The following is a 17994-nucleotide window of genomic DNA, read 5'->3' as shown; positions in this document are numbered from 1 at the left end:
AAGTTTAAATGGATATGTATAAATCATTAAATGTATACTACTGTATATTATAACTGGTTTGAAACAATGAGTTTTATATTAGGCCTACTCTTGATGTATTTTCTGTTTCAATCTTTAAATACACAAATAATGAAATACATTGTTGACTTTGGAGGATGAATTGTATTACAATAAATAGGAATAGACTAGATAGTAATAACACATATATATTACAGAAATGAATCATATAATATCTATAATTAATATAGCAATTTATTTTCATCTGCAATAGCTGAATATTTAAAACAAGCATGTTCAATTGTTCTTCCCAAACACCAAATGGCATGGTTGCCTGCCGCTCGCATGAGGGATGTCAACAGCCACAACAAAAAAAAACTCATTCCCTGCTTTACCGTTTCTACCAGAAGGGGGACCAGTCCGTCTGCCGAAGACGGAGAGTGGCCGACCGCGAGCCGAGACAGACGAGACTGCGAGGGCGACGATGCAGACTTTGGCTTGTGAGTTCGACTCCGGATCCGGGGACTAACGATCCAGCAATCCGCATCTTGCCATGATCCCGAGGATTTTAATCATGCCTCTCTGTCTGTGTGTGAGTGCAGGCAGGCTGACAATGATTTCCTCAGTGATTACGTACAGAGCGAGTCCCTGCGGGGTAGGGGCCCCCTCTGGAGCCATCCTGATGGCTTTGGGGGCCTTGCTTCCATTTTCCATTATTATGTGGACTACCGGAGCGACAGCGCAGTCCAAGACCTTGCAGGTTTGTGATGAGGAGGGAGCTTCCATCTTCTCTCTGCTTCTTCATCCTCTTTTTAAAACAATTTAGAAGTAGATTTAGATCAGATTCCGAACCTAATCCATGATTAGCTAACTGGAGTGGGAAAAGGAAGAGTCTATAAGAGTTTTGATGCTTCTAGGTGGATATGCAGGGAAAAGTGTTGTTCTTTTTTTCTTTTTTTCTTTTGTTGCATTTTTGCTCTCTCACAGCAGGCATTTCGCTTATGTCTTTCTCACGCGATTGCATTTGAGATCCGAGGCTAAAAGCAACAATTCAGTTTTTATTTCTAAACTACTATTAGCCTAGACCTACAGTACACGCGAATGTGTATTGCTGGAGAATGGAAGCGCATGACCGTATCACAATATTCTGACACTTTTCCCGATACGCAGTTGAACTAAATTGAGTTGCCTACCGATTAATTGGATTTTAACATTAGGCTCATCACAAAATCATCGCAACTGATATTCAGACCATATAAATGTTTTTGTAATGGTTAAAGAACACTCGCTGCTATTGTCAGTGAAATTTAAAAAGGATATTTTAAGTATTCGCTTTCCAGTGAATACAATTTATCTGTCTGAAACTGAGCAACTTCAGCGTTTTCTGTAGGATGTCGCGCCGCAAGCAAGCTAAACCAAGATCATTGAAAGGTAAGTGATATGTTGGATGCCTCTGAAAAAGATCGTAGGCTATGTTGGTGTGGAAACCAGCCAAATTCACCAACTAACGTTTTAGATTCAAAAAGCTTGTATACGGTAGTGTGAATCCATGTTTTTACAGAGATTAGATACTATTTTCCTCTCGTTTAAAAGTGTTTCCCCCTTTTTTTACATACGCCTGGCGCATGCATTTTCTTGTAGGAAAAAAACCCTCATGGTATGTTAAAATGTCAATTTGTGTACATTTAAGAAACTAGAGAGGGGAGAAATTAGACAGCTCTGTACGGAATAGGCAACCCCGAGCGATGTGATGGAACGTGGCGAGTTTGAGGACCATCTGGATCTGTTAATGACGCTGAAGTTCGGGCCATGAGCTGTCTGTCTTCTGGAATGGGTGACTTTGTAGTGTCACGTGACGCGAGTCTGATATGAAATGGGAGGAAGCATGTTTAATAAAGTGTGTGCGTGTGGAGTAGGAGATTAGTAGATTAAATTGAGAGCTAAATGAATGTACTATTTTTCCTTTGACCTGTTCCTTGGAAGGCTTGAGAATTAGATTTCATGAATTGTCAGATTACCTAATAACTTTATCATTACTGGTCAATAGTGGGGGTTTTGCATTTCATCAACCATATAATCTATTCTACATTATACCGTATGGTATTACATGATTATAAGCATAAAGCAGAACTTCACCCACATGTGAAATTGTATTTATTTGACAGACCCCCAGTTTTCAAAGTGATACATTATTTTGCTCTGTACACATTCATTTGAGATGGACTGTGTCTTAATTTATTCTTAATTTGTCACATTATTATATGTACCAAAGGTATATATCCTAATACACTGAGAAATACACTAACTTCTCCCTCTTAGATACACACACGTACACACACACATACACACACACACACACATAGGGCTGTGACGGTCATGGAATTTTGGATGACGTAATTGGCCAGCCAAATGATCACGGTCACCGTTCGAATAGCAAAACAAATTATGCATTATTAATATTTTATTTTTTAAATGCACATTTTCTCCTCTCCTCCGCCCATAACTGCATGTGCTGCTATAGAAAAAGAATGAATAGAACGTGCGTCCCCATTCAAGTCAATGATGGCATATAGGCGGCCATTGTGAATGTGCCCATAGGAGCAAAGCAGGAAGTAAAAGCAGGAACTAAAAGCAGGAAGTGCACCCATCAATATGTGTTGTGATTTGTTGATTCAGCTTAACTGACAAAACAAAAAATACATTCCATTGCATGAGCCCCACATCAGATAACATCATTTGAATGAACATTCTACATTACCATGGAAATTATTGCATCACAATACTAGGCAGCCATTGCGAGTGTAGTGTACCCATGTTACAAGTCAAATTAGTTTGCAAGTCAAATTTCCAGGGTTAGAGGTTCCAAGCCTGTTCTATTCATTTTATTTCTATGTGCGCTGCTGCAGCATTGTGGGGGGAGACTTGTTTGCTATAACAACACCTTTTGTTTCAGCAACGATTAACAAAGTTGTATTACGTTGATAAGAGTCCATGTTCCCTCCCCCAAAATAGTTATGACGGTAATTTTATTTTAATGACGTCTTCATCCATAACCGTCACTTAAACGGTTCTACGGTAGCCAGCCTTACACACACAGTATTTCTCTGTAGTATTTGTGGTAGAGTAGCTGCTGGGGTTCGAGGTTGAGCTGCAGTTCATCTGGCAGGCATTGTATTTTGCTCAGCAAATAATTGTCCACAATTTCACTGTCTCAGCTTGTGATCTGTCGACTCTTTCTTTCTCCCCTTTCATTCTCGGAAGTCTTCATCTCAAAGGATAGTTACATGGTCTATGGTAACATTCCTACAGCGACCATTTTAAATCAATACCCAGGAGAGAGGGGAATGTGAGTGTGAGTGCATCATGCACATCTCACTGTTGTTGTCAAAGACTGTTTCAAGTGTGTCTGTCTGCTGGTTCTATTCACAGTAAACAACGCCTCTATAGATAGATTTCTGTTTTTGTCAGCAGCTGACACTTTGGTGGCATTGACTAGTTTTGATGCTGTAGGTGAAATTACATTCTCTATTCTTCAAAGATAAATCACTTAGACATGATCTGTTTGTACCAACAGATGTGCTACAAGTGTGTGTGTGTGTGCACATTTCTTCTGTGTGTGTGTACGTGTGTGTGTTGAGTGTGTGTGAGTATACAGTATGTGTCAGAGAGAGACTGCATGCAATAGTTTAAGTCTTGATGAGTGATGACATTTAGTGTTTGTTTTTGCATTGAAATCCAAATGCAACAGCTTAGTTGCAGAAACTGTTTCTACTTCCATATGTTCTCCACAACTGTCTTGTCTTTAAGTAAAGTTGTAATGAAATGTAGACACGTCATAGATTTTTCCTCAGTTTGGATCAGAATCAGAAGAGAGCAGGCAGATGTTGTTTATTGTTCTTTGTCCACCTCTGTAGGGACGCAGTCACACTTATACATATGTCCACAAGACAGCCTTCCTTTCAAAACATAATTGATGTGGAAATTATATGTTTTGGGGATTTTGCATAGTTTCAGTGTTTGTATTAGGTGGTGTCTGTCAGATTATATTTCCCCACAGAATATAGTAGCAGAGTATTATATATTGGTTGTCTTGTGTTGGCTAGAGACAGTGGTCAGTGTTTGAATTTAATGGTAGCTTTTACAGTAGGTAGTTTACCTCTCACACTGTAATTGCAGAGTTTCAGATCACAGTATCATTGGTTGTGTTGTGTGGGTTAGAGACATGGTCAGTGTCCATGTTTCATCCTGACAGTAAAATAACACTTTGTTATGTGAGGGATAAAAGTAAGGTGAGATGCGGATGGCACATGTAGGGACGGTCGATCCCAATCATGTCCGGAGACTGGGGCGTACGGTAGGCTATCGGTCAACATGGGTTGAGAGACAGCATGTACAGAGAGAGAAAGAGGACAAAATAAAGCCTTGATGGTTGCCTCTCTTTTTCTTCTTATTCTGTTTGTTGAATCTGTCCCCCTTTCTTTTCTCTGTCGATTGGATGCTGGAGGGAGTCAGAGGTTATGTTTTGGTCCCGTTGAGGAAAAGGGCAACGTTACAAGTCCCGTTTCAATTAAGTCTGAGAGAAGTAGCCAGCGATGTTATTGCTTAGGGGAATACATGGCACAGGACAAGACCATACATAATTCACTTATATGCAAACACTTCACCCTCGCCACTAACATTTACTCAATCCTATTCCATCTGCATTTCTAAATTGTGGTGGGTGCATCGTGATTTTGTTTTGATGTGAACACTGAAGTGTTGGGGTCAGCAGCTTCTTCAGTCACAGTGATCTGCAGTGATAGAGGAATAGAAGGACGATCCCTCAGTCAGACTAGTCCAGATTCTGCACACACAGAACATATGACTGCCTGCCACGTTGCTCACTGACTTCCTGAGCAGAGAGAGAGAGAGAGAGACTGGGTTGATATTTTCTCTTAGAGCACAAATTACACTCTCTCACTCCTCTGTCTTCATTGGCTGAAAACTATATTTCCAGGGTAGCCGTCATCTGCATACATACATATATTTTCTGCACCATTTAGTTAATGTATTGCAGAGTATCATGAAATCGTTGTCATGTCATATACACCTTAAATATTTGATGTTTATCACAAGATGAGTGAACCCTGGGATTTGACTTGGCATTGGATAGAAGCAGACTGTATGCCATTTGATATGGGTTCATATGAATCCATAATATGGAAATAGTATGAATTCCTATTACAGTCAAGAAAACGTTATGAAAAGCAACAGCTAACATAGATCGTCTGTGTCAAATATAGGCTGACTGTCAAAAATAACCCTGCTTTGGCTTAGTTAACAATTTAGAGTTTGCCTTGCCACACTTTTTTTCACCTCACCATTTTGTCTTTTGAATTGGATCTATATGACTTTATTTAATTTTATTTCAGGTCATTGACGTTCAGGCTTTATTGTTGTCATATTTAGAGGGGTTGATTTAATGTGGTGCAAATGTTGAGAGTTCAACCATAGTTAAACCATGTCTCCATCTGTGTCTAGTCCAGTATCGATGCATTTATTGATGTCCAACCTGGCAAATATGGAACGAGGCAGATATGCTAAACTCTGTGAATCCATAGCCACTTTTTCTGCTTTGCAATCCAAATTTACAGTACCTAATGAAAACCAAGTGATTGCAACTAGACCATACAGTACTTGAGCTTTAGAGTTTTGTTGTTGCGAATATTAATGAAAAATAATTATTCAGTATGTATTCATAATTATTTAGAAATGCAGTAAGAGCTGCGCTGATGATTAAAGTGAGAGCCAGAGTAGATACGCTATTCACTCTATTTAATTTTCCTCTACTTTAAACTCTAGTAAGCTCTAATGCCATTTCTACTTTAATAAGCTCCCGATATTTTAGTCTTTTTTACAATTAATGATCTGTGATATAACACCCATTAGCACTTTTTTAATGTGACACAAAAATATGGTTCGTATTATCATTAAGGAAATGATGATGGAGCAATAGAAATCCCATTAACATGGCTGTCAGTGTTCTTGATGTGCAGGAGGCTGGGGCTCAGTGAGTTGTGCTGGGCCTGTCAGGGTGCCACCGGAGCTGGCCGATATCTACTCTTATTTCATGGCGTGTGTCTATCCTGTTGTCATGGCTTGTCTGTCTGCTGGGAGATGGTGTCTCCCCGATCTGCTGTCAATGATTGATTTCCTGACAAATTTGTTTGTATAAAATACATAATGTATTATTATTTTTGTATAATAAATATGATCATAATATATAATACTACATTAGTATGATTATTTATCCATTGATACTATTATTATTTTCAATAAGGTATTATTCGATTTCAGACTACTTCAGAATTACTATTCATATTCATAACTTGTTTACGTTATAATAATACATGAAGGATTACAAACATTACAGCGTATGATTAACACACGGCTCCTCCATTGCAAATTATTTATGACACTAATCAGCACCAGTTCAAATAATGCTCATTAAGAAAGTTATTCATGTGCAGTGTGTGTCCTCTCCCCTCCTCTCCCCCAGTACTAATTGAGGAGGTTTGACCTGGTGACCCGAGCTAAATTGAGTTGTAGTCCCTGTGGCGAGTGTCTCCTTTCCGGTCAGTCGGGGCCGATTACACAGCCATTGTGCTCCACATTGTAACGTCCAAGCTCGCTGTAACCAACCAGATGAATCCCGCTGCTGCTTGCTGCTCGCATATCCAGGAACAGAGAGACTCAGGGCTTTGTATGTGTTTGTGTGTGTGTGTCTAGAAGTCATTTTTCTCTCAGACAGACACACACACACACACACACACTCACACTCACACACACACACACACACACAGCCTCTTTACTTATAGCCTTACAGCCTTTCACGCAACAGGAATTCATTTGATGGATTAGAGCAAGTGATCCTCAGATTGTGTTGTGTTTTGCCCGTTCACGTCTTCATTAGATTGTGTTGCGTTTTGCCCGTTCACGTCGTCATTAGATTGTGTTGTGTTTTCCCCGTTCACGTCTTCATTAGATTGTGTTGTGTTTTGCCCGTTCACGTCTTCATTAGATTTTGTTGTGTTTTGCCCGTTCACGTCTTCATTAGATTTTGTTATGTTTTGCCTGTTCATATCTTCATTAGATTGTGTTTTCTACATTATTTATAAGAGACATTTCACTCTATTGCTGTTATTGAGGACATATGGCCATGAGTCTTATTCTTTGTGTTTGTATTTATTGGTTTGTAGATTACATGTTGAATGATTGATTCTTGCCATTTGACTTTGTGTTGGATAGTATATGTTAATCAGCAGACCTTCAACGCTACAACACTTGTAGTCAGATTACATTATTCCTGTTACATGTATAAAATTAAAGGAACAGTGTTGATTTGGTCCCATGTGTATGTTGTATCAACAAAACATTTCAGCATAATTATAAAAACAGTGTGTCACTGGCAGAGTGATACAATGTACCTTGTCAAAAATATATTAACTGATAGCTGGTCGGATGCTGAAGTGATATTATGTTTGTCTGCTGGTATAATATATACATATATATATTCCAGTCTTGTTGAGATCGTTATCAGGCAGCTGTAGTATACATTCATTAAATGAGTCAGGGGTATTATTATTCATTTCTCATTGAGTATTGCATCAATGGCTGATGAAATGTGTATTTGATCGTTGCTGAGTTGTCATTGTTGTTACCTCTATGGAGAAGTACTATGGGTAAATTATTTGCATGTCTGACAGGTTAGCTCTGATGACCAATAGCCCACCTAGGTAGCACCTGTCAAATCCACTGAAACATCCCGTTGAGTGAATGAAATAAAAAGGAATTTACAACAAGAATGAAAATTGCTTGTTTTGTCTAAATGGGCAAAACTTTTAATAAGTTCACAGTGGTGAAAAATCATTAAATCATGGCTGGTGCTGCTGTAATGGATAAGTTCTGATGGCATTCTAAAATGGAATTTTCTGCCTCAACTCCCTTATCTCGCCAACAGGGACGGTAATCAAAACAAAAACTCCAGCTCTCCTTCAAACACACACGCACACACATACGCACACACACACATGCACGCATGTACATGCACGCATGTACACGCACGCACACACACACACACACACACACACACACACACACACACACACACACACACACACACACACACACACACACACACACACACACACACACACACACACACACACACACACACACACATACACACACAGACACAAACACTCACAAACACTCACAAACACACACACACAATCCTTCCACCCAACCAATCTCTGTTCGAACCATGGGGGATTTATTAGGATCCCCTCTATTCTGGTCCATTTAAATGATCCTGGATGCAAGGCGCTCAACACAGCTGGATAAACTCATTAGACTCACAGGGACTCAGGCTCACTCTCTAAGGCCTTTATGTCTCCACAGGACGAGGCGAGGCTTCTGCACTGGTTAGACGGAAACATACAGAGACACAGTTCTCTATGTACGGTGCTCTATGGGGACACATTCAACATTGTGTCCATCTGCCACTCCTCATCTCTCCCATTTTAGTGATGTATTTAACAAATGAACTAACAGAGATCAGAGGACTTTTGTATTCTCACAAATTGGATAAATGGTGTCTAATTAACTCTGGTAGGAGTGCAGACCTTTTGTTCTTCCTTTTGGGGAATGAAACACATTTCCTCAACATGGCACGTCATAATTTATTTTAATTTTTAATTTTACCTTTATTTAACTAGACAAGTCAGTTAAGAACAAATTATTATTTACAATGGCAGCCTACACCGGCCAAACCCGGACGACGCTGGGCCAATTGTGCGCCGCCCTATGGCACTCCCAATCATGGCCGGTTGTGAGACAGCCTGGAATCGAACCAGGTGGTCTGTAGTGACGCCTCAAGCACTGAGATGCAGTGCCTTAAAGACAGCTTTGTAGAGGAATTCCTTTACTGAAACTCTTGTTCAATATCGGCCAGCGGTTCCGGACAGTCAGGGAGACATCGCCACTCCTATCTCTCTCTTACCGTCTTCATAATAAGCTGCTTTACTCTTCCCTCTTGATTCCCCAGTGAGCTTTGACACCACTCTCTACATTGACTCCAGCTCAGCTGAGAATAAGTTGCTCACCACCATAAGATCCCTGCCTTAATTATACAAAGTACAGGATATTTGGTGCCTTTTTAAAAAAGTGTCACTAGCTGGTTTCTGGCTTTGGTAGTCACACTGCCACTCTCCCCCTGCTGGGAAGACCTGTCAGACTCCCCTTTCTCTCTGCTGAAGGGAAATGAAAGGCTAGATTGAGAAGCATAATGGAGAATGCATTTCAACTGCAGGGGAGGAACGGCGAGAAGAAGTCCTTGGTGAGACCTTAATTTTACAGGGAACATGTGGGAGAGTCTTTAGTTCTCTTCCCGCTGCTAAAATACATTTAGTTCCCTGTACTTGACATGTTGCAAGGAACTCTCTCCCCTCCCCGTCACCGAATTCTAAACAGGCTAAAATCATGTTTGTCAAGGCCAATGACAATATCGCATTGCATCAAATAGGGGTTGGTTACCATGTAGTGTAGCTAATGAATTCATCTGAGTGCTGATCAAACCATCACTCCTTTGACAAGCGTTCATTTACAAACCTGTCACTAACTGACTGGGGGCTGATCTGAATGCACGGTCATGCTCGGACAAATTAAACCTAAAAATCGCACAAATATGCCACATGACTTGCACGTTGTGAACTGGCCTTGGATGCATACATGTAAACACAGTCTTTCAAAACTACGAAATATAGTTGTTGCCTAGGCTAGTTTTAAGTGCTAGTTTTCAAGTTATCAAGTGTGGCCGACAAATTTATATTTATTGAAATTGAAAGTGGATTACGCTGGTAAAGTCAAATGTCACAACACGTTCTAAACCGCTCTTGTGACAAATATACTTTTTCCTTTGTCTCCGTTCATCCACATTGCTGCTGGCTGCACTTTTGCAAATTATTTTGTTTTTGTAAGGACCCAAAAAATTGAGGCAGTGGGAGAACCTATTCAAGTAAGTAAATACATTTTTCAATGTAAAAAAACGATGTATTATTAGCTAGCTAGCTAGCTGGCTACAGTAGGCCACTTTGTATGCTAACTCAACTGAGCTGCTAGCTAGCTGTTTAGCTAAGTGAATTAAATGTAATCAGCTAGCTCAGGGTTTCCCAAACTCAGTTCTGGCCCCAACTTCAGGTGTCAGTAAAGGCTACTGGAGCGGGCAGGTCATTTTGTGGGAGGGCATTATGAAAAATTCTCCAGTTCCAGTCCCTAGAGGGGGAAACTTTGAGGACAGAGAGAAAATAGCAACATAATATTCAGTTCTGTCTAATTTGAGGATAATGAAGCCTGTTTGTTTGTGATGTTTTCTGTCCTCAGATATGGAATCCTGTGAAAGCCTGTTTGCAGATGAAGAAAGAGGTCCCAATGAATATCCCAAGAGACTAAGGGTATATCCTATATGCCATGGGTTATATGTGTAGGCCTACCTATGTTAGCAAATGTTGCATACAAAAATACAGTTAAACATCACTCACAGTGTATAAACCTATTACAATTGGCACTATTACCTATTACAAACCCTGCTGAAGGTCTGCTGGGTGTGCAGGGTTCTGTTTCAGCCCAGCAGTAACACACCTGATTCAACTTATCAAACCTAATGAGTTGATAATCAAGTGTGCTATTGCTGGGCTGGAATAAAAGTCTGCTCACCCAGTAGATCAGGTGTTGGTGGAGCAAGGTTGGCCACCTCTGGTATGGCAAGGGGGGGGTGTCACCTGAAATGATGCCTTACATGTTACTACTCAATTATCTATTGTTTTTTACACTAAGATGTCTAATATTTACATACGAGTGTTTAAACTTGTTTTAACTGTTAAACTATTATTCAAAATGAACTAGTGTCAATGTTGATTAATCACATATCACAATCCTGCAATAAAGAAGGGAAGGGGTTCTTTCTCTAATGTGTCTGTGTTGTATTCTCAAATGAACATTTCCTTTTTGTCTCGTTGTAAGATCTCCAATCTGTTTTATATTGATTGCCACTCTCTCTCAGTATATCAGTTATGTGAATCCATTTTGCAGGTTATCATATGGCATGCATCACCAATGCAGCCATAGGCCTAAAGTATGATGGCATTACTGGCCTTATGGGCATCTATCAACTATAGCAGAGAATAGCTAAACTCACACATTATTTAGATGTTGAGATATATGTTCTCAGTTTATACCAGATTTTGTAATGCCTTTTAAGTGCTGACATATACAATTGTTTAGTGCAAATCCAACCCTTAGGTACTAGGGTAATTTAGGTACAGTATGAAAATAAGGAGATTACAATTAGGCTACAGGAGATGAGCATTACATATAACATTTAATGAGGTTAATGAAAGGTTATTTCAGCAATGTTGCTTGCAAAATAATTGTAGTTGTTCCCATAGATAGACAGTACATGGTTGCTCTATGTATCACTGACCCTGGATAAGCTAGCGACTGGGCTAACACAGCTAACCTTTTAGGTCAGTAAAATATGCTGTTTTTATTAACATTTTGTAGTCTTTATAATCATGAGAGAAATTTAACTAGCTATTAGCTAGCTAGTTAGTAATACCAAGGTAGCTTACAAGGTTATCTGACTTTTCTAAAAACAAACCTCGTTGTGGCTAGCTACTTCTTGTCCCTCATGCTAGCCTGTACAGCCAAATATCACTTCAGAAAAATATTGATATGGCCAGCATTTTAGACCCTTGTCCTGAATGAATTGTGAGTAATGATGAGTGAGAAAGTTACAGAGGCATAAATATCATACCCCCAAAAACATATGAACCTTCCCTGTTATTGTTAGCATGTCTTGGGGGCATGATATTTGTGTGTATGTAACTTTCTCACTCATCATTATTCACGATTCATTCAGGATTTTCCATAATCATGGTAGCATCCACATTAATGTAGAAGTGTTTAGAAACATATTTTATTCTTATTTACAATAAAATTGACTCCCAAATGACTCAATACATAATTTACCATTCATTTCTATTAGGCACAAAATAATCTGAAACACAACCAAAACAAACAGAAAATGCATCCAACAATTTGTTTGTTCAATTTGTTGTATCATTTGATTTACACAACATTTTATTGTGAAACAAACAAGAAATACGACAAAAAAAACAGAACTTGAGCGTGCATAACTATTCACCCCCCCCCCAAAGTCAATACTTTGTAGAGCCACCTTTTGCAGCAATTACAGCTGCAAGTATTTTGGGGTATGTCTCTATAAGCTTGGCACATCTAGCCACTGGGATTTTTGCCCATTCTTCAAGGCAAAACTGCTCCAGCTCCTTCAAGTTGGATTGGTTCTGCTGGTGTACAACAATCTTTATGTCATACCACAGATTCTCAATTGGATTGAGGTCTGGACTTTGACTAGGCCATTCCAAGACATTTAAATGTTTCCCTTTAAACCACTCGAGTGATGCTTTAGCAGTATGCTTAGGGTCATTGTCCTGCTGGAAGGTGAACCTCCGTCCCAGTCTCAAATCTCTGGAAGACTGAAAAAGGTTTCCCTCAAGAATTTCCCTGTATTTAGCGCCATCCATCATTCCTTCAATTCTGACCAGTTTCCCAGTCCCTGCCGATGAAAAACATCCCTACAGCATGATGCTGCCACCACCATGCTTCACTGTGGGGATGGTGTTTTCGGGTGATGAGTGGTGTTGGGTTTGTGCCAGACATAGCGTTTCCCTTGATGGCCATAAAGCTCAAATCTGACCAGAGTACCTTCTTCCATATGTTTGGTGAGTCTCTCACATGCCTTTTGGCGAACACTTTTTGCTTATTTATTTATTTAAGCAATGGCTTTTTTCTGGCCACTCTTCCGTAAAACCCAGCTCTGTGGAGTGTACAGCTTAAAGTGTTCATATGGACAGATACCCTGTGGAGCTTTGCAGCTCCTTCAGGGTTATCTTTGATCTCTTTCTTGCCTCTCTGATTAATGCCCTCCTTGCCTGGTCCATGAGTTTTGGTGGGCGGCCCTCTCTTGGCAGGTTTGTTGTGGTGCCATATTCTTTAAATTTTTTAATTATGGATTTAATGGTGCTCCGTGGGATGTTCAAAGTTTCTGATATTTTTTATAACCCAACCCTGATCTGTACTTCTCCACAACTTTGTCCCTGACCTGTTTGGAGAGCTCCTTGGTCTTCATGGTGCCGCTTGCTTGGTGGTGCCCCTTGCTTAGTGGTGTTGCAGACTCTGGGGCCTTTCAGAACAGGTGTATATATACTGAGATCATGTGACACTTAGATTGCACACAGGTGGACTTTATTTAACTAATTATGTGACTTCTGAAGGTAATTGGTTTCACCAGATCTTATTTAGGGGCTTCATAGCAAAGGGAGTGAATACATATGCATGCACCACTTTTCCGTTATTAATTTTTTCGAATTTTTTGAAATAAGTTATTTTTTTAATATCACCAATTTGGACTATTTTGTGTATGTCCATTACATGAAATCCAAATAAAAATCAATTTAAATTACAGGTTGTAATGTAACAAAATAGGAAAAACACCAAGGGGGTTGAATACTTTTTAAGGCACTGTATATATATACATATACAATCATACACATACATATACACATACATACATATAAATACATATACATACATATAATAATAATAATAATAATAATAATAATATGCCATTTAGCAGACGCTTTTATCCAAAGCGACTTACAGTCATGCGTGCATACATTTTTGTGTATGGGTGGTCCCGGGGATCGAACCCACTACCTTGGCTTTACAAGCGCCGTGCTCGGAAGTTTACATACACTTAGGTTGGAGTCATTAAAACTTGTTTTTCAACCACTCCACAAATTTCTTGTTAACAAACTATAGTTTTGGCAAGTCGGTTAGGACATCTACTTCTACTAATTTTTCCAACAATTGTTTACAGACAGATTATTTCACTTATAATTCACTGTATCACAATTCCAGTGGGTCAGAAGTTTACATACACTAAGTTGACTGTGCCTTTAAAGAGCTTGGAAAATTCCAGAAAATGATGTCATGGCTTTAGAAGCTGCTGATAGGCTAATTGACATCATTTGAGTCAATTGGAGGTGTACCTGTGGATGTATTTCAAGGCCTACCTTCAAACTCAGTGCCTCTTTGCTTGACATCATGGGAAAATCAAAAGAAATCAGCCAAGACCTCAGAAAAATGTTTTGTAGACCTCCACAAGTCTGGTTCATCCTTGGGAGCAATTTCCAAACGCCTGAAGGTACCACGTTCATCTGTACAATCAATAGTATGCAAGTATAAACATCATGGGACCACGCAGTTGTCATACCGCTCAGGAAGGAGATGTGTTCTGTCTCCTACAGATCAACATACTTTGGTGCAAAAAGTGCAAATCAATCCCAGAACAACAGCAAAGGACCTTGTGAAGATGCTGGAGGAAACAGGTACAAAAGTATCTATATCCACAGTAAAATGAGTCCTATATCGGCATAACCTGAAAGGCCGCTCAGCAAGGAAGAAGCCACTGCTCCAAAACCACCATAAAAAAGCCAGACTACGGTTTGCAACTGCACATGGGGACAAAGATTGTAATTTTGGCGAAATGTCCTCTGGTCTGATTAAACAAAAATAGAACTTTTTGGCCATAATGACCATCGTTATGTTTGGAGGAAAAAGGGGGTACCTTGCAAGCCGAAGAACACCATCCCAACCGTGAAGCACGGGGTGGCAGCATCATGCTGTGGGGGTGCATTGCTGCAGGAGGGACTAGTGCACTTCACAAAATAGATGGCATCATGAGGAAGGAAAATTATGTGGATATATTGAAGCAACATCTCAAGACATCAGTCAAGAAGTTAAAGCTTGGTCGCAAATGGGTCTTCCAAATGGACAATGACCCCAAGCATACTTCCAAAGTTGTGGCAAAATGGCTTAAGGACAACAAAGTCAAGGTATTGGAGTGGCCATCACAAAGCCCTGACATCAATCCTATAGAAAATGTGTGGGCAGAACTGAAAAAGCGTGTGCGAGCAAGGAGGCCTACAAACCTGACTCAGTTACACCAGCTCTGTCAGGAGGAATGGGCCAAAATTCAGCCAACTTATTGTGGGAAGCTTGTGGAAGGCTACCTTAAACGTTTGACCCAAGTTAAACAATTTAAAAGCAATGCTACCAAATACTAATTGAGTGTATGTAAACTTCTGACCCACTGGGAATGTGATGAAAGAAATAAAAGCTGAAATAAATCATTCTCTCTACTATTATTCTGACATTTCACATTCTTAAAATAAAGTGGTGATCCTAACTGACCTTAGACAGGGAATTTGTACTATGATAAAATGTCAGGAATTGTGAAAAACTGAGTTTAAATGTATTTGGCTAAGGTGTATGTAAACTTCCGACTTCAACTGTATATACATATCCTTTAAAAATATATATATATATATTTCCCTTTATTACTTTCCAACCCCTCCCCTAATTGGAGTAAACTAGTGAACAACAACGCTTAGGCCTCTACTTCCAGCTTATACATACTATATACCTTTTATGGACACAGTCAACTTTACAATAATTCTATTTTGTTTGTTTTTACTCCTGAACTTCCTCTACCCTCAACCTCCCTGATCAGTTGCATGATGTCCATCCGGTTTGCTTCTAAATGCCATATCTTTCTAACTGTGCTCTTTCACAAAAGTTCTCAACCTATAACCTATATACTTATTATGGACACAGTATGCTTTACATTAGTTATCTTGTTGTTATTAGTTGTTGTTAGTTGTTATTAGTCCCATCCTTCAGCTCCATTCAACACCTCCCATCTATCTCTTAACACCATCCATATCGGATTTCTATTTGCCATATATTTTCCAACTGTACTGTGTTGTTTCACAAAAGTTCTGAACCCTTCTATTCTCATTGTTTCTACAGATTGTAAATTGAAAATAAACATTTTTGCTAAAAGTTCTATTATATTATTGATTGATATGAAGAGTGTTTGATCCAATATTATAAAGATTGTAAATTGTATGAGAGAGCGAGGAAAGCCATGTGTTCGTAGTATCACGAGTGAGCACTAGAAGGTCAGTGTGCCAAGATAGATACATACATTGGGGAAAAAAAGTATTTAGTCAGCCACCAATTGTGCAAGTTCTCCCACTTAAAAAGATGAGAGAGGCCTGTAATTTTCATCATAGGTACACGTCAACTATGACAGACAAAATGAGAAAAAAAAATCCAGAAAATCACTTTGTAAGATTTTTAATGCATTTATTTGCAAATTATGGTGGAAAATAAGTATTTGGTCAATAACAAAAGTTTCTCAATACTTTGTTATATACCCTTTGTTGGCAATGACACAGGTCAAACGTTTTCTGTAAGTCTTCACAAGGTTTTCACACACTGTTGCTGGTATTTTGGCCCATTCCTCCATGCAGATCTCCTCTAAAGCAGTGATGTTTTGGGGCTGTCGCTGGGCAACACGGACTTTCAACTCCCTCCAAAGATTTTCTATGGGGTTGAGATCTGGAGACTGGCTAGGCCACTCCAGGACCTTGAAATGCTACTTACGAAGCCACTCCTTCGTTTTCCGGGCGGTGTGTTTGGGATCATTGTCATGCTGAAAGACCCAGCCACGTTTCATCTTCAATGCCCTTGCTGATGGAAGGAGGTTTTCACTCAAAATCTCACGATACATGGCCCCATTCATTCTTTCCTTTAACGGATCAGTCATCCTGGTCCCTTTGCAGAAAAACAGCCCCAAAGCATGATGTTTCCACCCCCATGCTTCACAGTAGGTATGGTGTTCTTTGGATGCAACTTTGTCCTCCAAACACGACAACTTGAGTTTTTACCAAAAAGTTATATTTTGGTTTCATCTGACCATATGACATTCTCCCAATCCTCTTCTGGATCATCCAAATGCACTCTAGCAAACTTCAGACGGGCCTGGACATGTACTGGCTTAAGCAGGGGGACACGTCTGCCACTGCAGGATTTGAGTCCCTGGCGGCGTAGTGTGTTACTGATGGTAGGCTTTGTTACTTTGGTCCCAGCTCTCTGCAGGTCATTCACTAGGTCCCCCCGTGTGGTTCTGGGATTTTTGCTCACCGTTCTTGTGATCATTTTGACTCCCACGGGTGAGATCTTGCGTGGAGCCCCAGATCGAGGGAGATTATCAGTGGTCTTGTATGTCTTCCATTTCCTAATAATTGCTCCCACAGTTGATTTCTTCAAACCAAGCTGCTTACCTATTGCAGATTCAGTCTTCCCAGCCTGGTGCAGGTCTACAATTTTGTTTCTGGTGTCCTTTGACAGCTCTTTGGTCTTGGCCATAGTGGAGTTTGGAGTGTGACTGTTTGAGGTTGTGGACAGGTGTCTTTTATACTGATAACAAGTTCAAACAGGTGCCATTAATACAGGTAACGAGTGGAGGACAGAGGAGCCTCTAAAAGAAGAAGTTACAGGTCTGTGAGAGCCAGAAATCTTGCTTGTTTGTAGGTGACCAAATACTTATTTTCCACCATAATTTGCAAATAAATGCATTAAAAATCCTACAAAGTGATTTTCTGGAAAAAAAATTCTCAATTTGTCTGTCATAGTTGACGTGTACCTATAATGAAAATTACAGGCCTCTCTCATCTTTTTAAGTGGGAGAACTTGCACAGTTGGTGGCTGACTAAATACTTTTTTTCCCACTGTATATATATATATATATATATATATATATATATATATATATATATATATATATATATATATATATATATATATACACACAGTGGGGAGAACAAGTATTTGATACACTGCCGATTTTGCAGGTTTTCCTACTTACAAAGCATGTAGAGGTCTGTAATTTTTTATCATAGGTACACTTCAACTGTGAGAGACGGAATCTAAAACAAAAATCCAGAAAATCACATTGTATGATTTTTAAGT

At 39.5% G+C, this 17994-nt stretch overlaps 1 protein-coding gene across 5 annotated transcripts in view; it reads left to right on the top strand.

Moving 5' to 3' along the window:
• The first annotated feature begins 763 nt into the window (after window positions 1-763).
• Window positions 764-17994, top strand: part of LOC121535300 (zinc finger protein 521-like) — a 193516-nt gene continuing 176285 nt past the window's right edge. For all 5 annotated transcript variants that reach the window (XM_041842221.2, XM_041842220.2, XM_041842223.2 and 2 more), the window contains exon 1: window positions 764-1428. In XM_041842221.2, coding sequence (XP_041698155.1) covers window positions 1389-1428 — 40 coding nt within the window. In that variant the 5' untranslated portion in view covers window positions 764-1388. The remainder of the gene's footprint in view (window positions 1429-17994) is intronic.

Source organism: Coregonus clupeaformis, chromosome 21 (genome assembly GCF_020615455.1).
Source record: "Coregonus clupeaformis isolate EN_2021a chromosome 21, ASM2061545v1, whole genome shotgun sequence".
NCBI lineage: Eukaryota > Metazoa > Chordata > Actinopteri > Salmoniformes > Salmonidae > Coregonus > Coregonus clupeaformis.
This window is presented reverse-complemented; position numbering and strand designations above follow the sequence as displayed.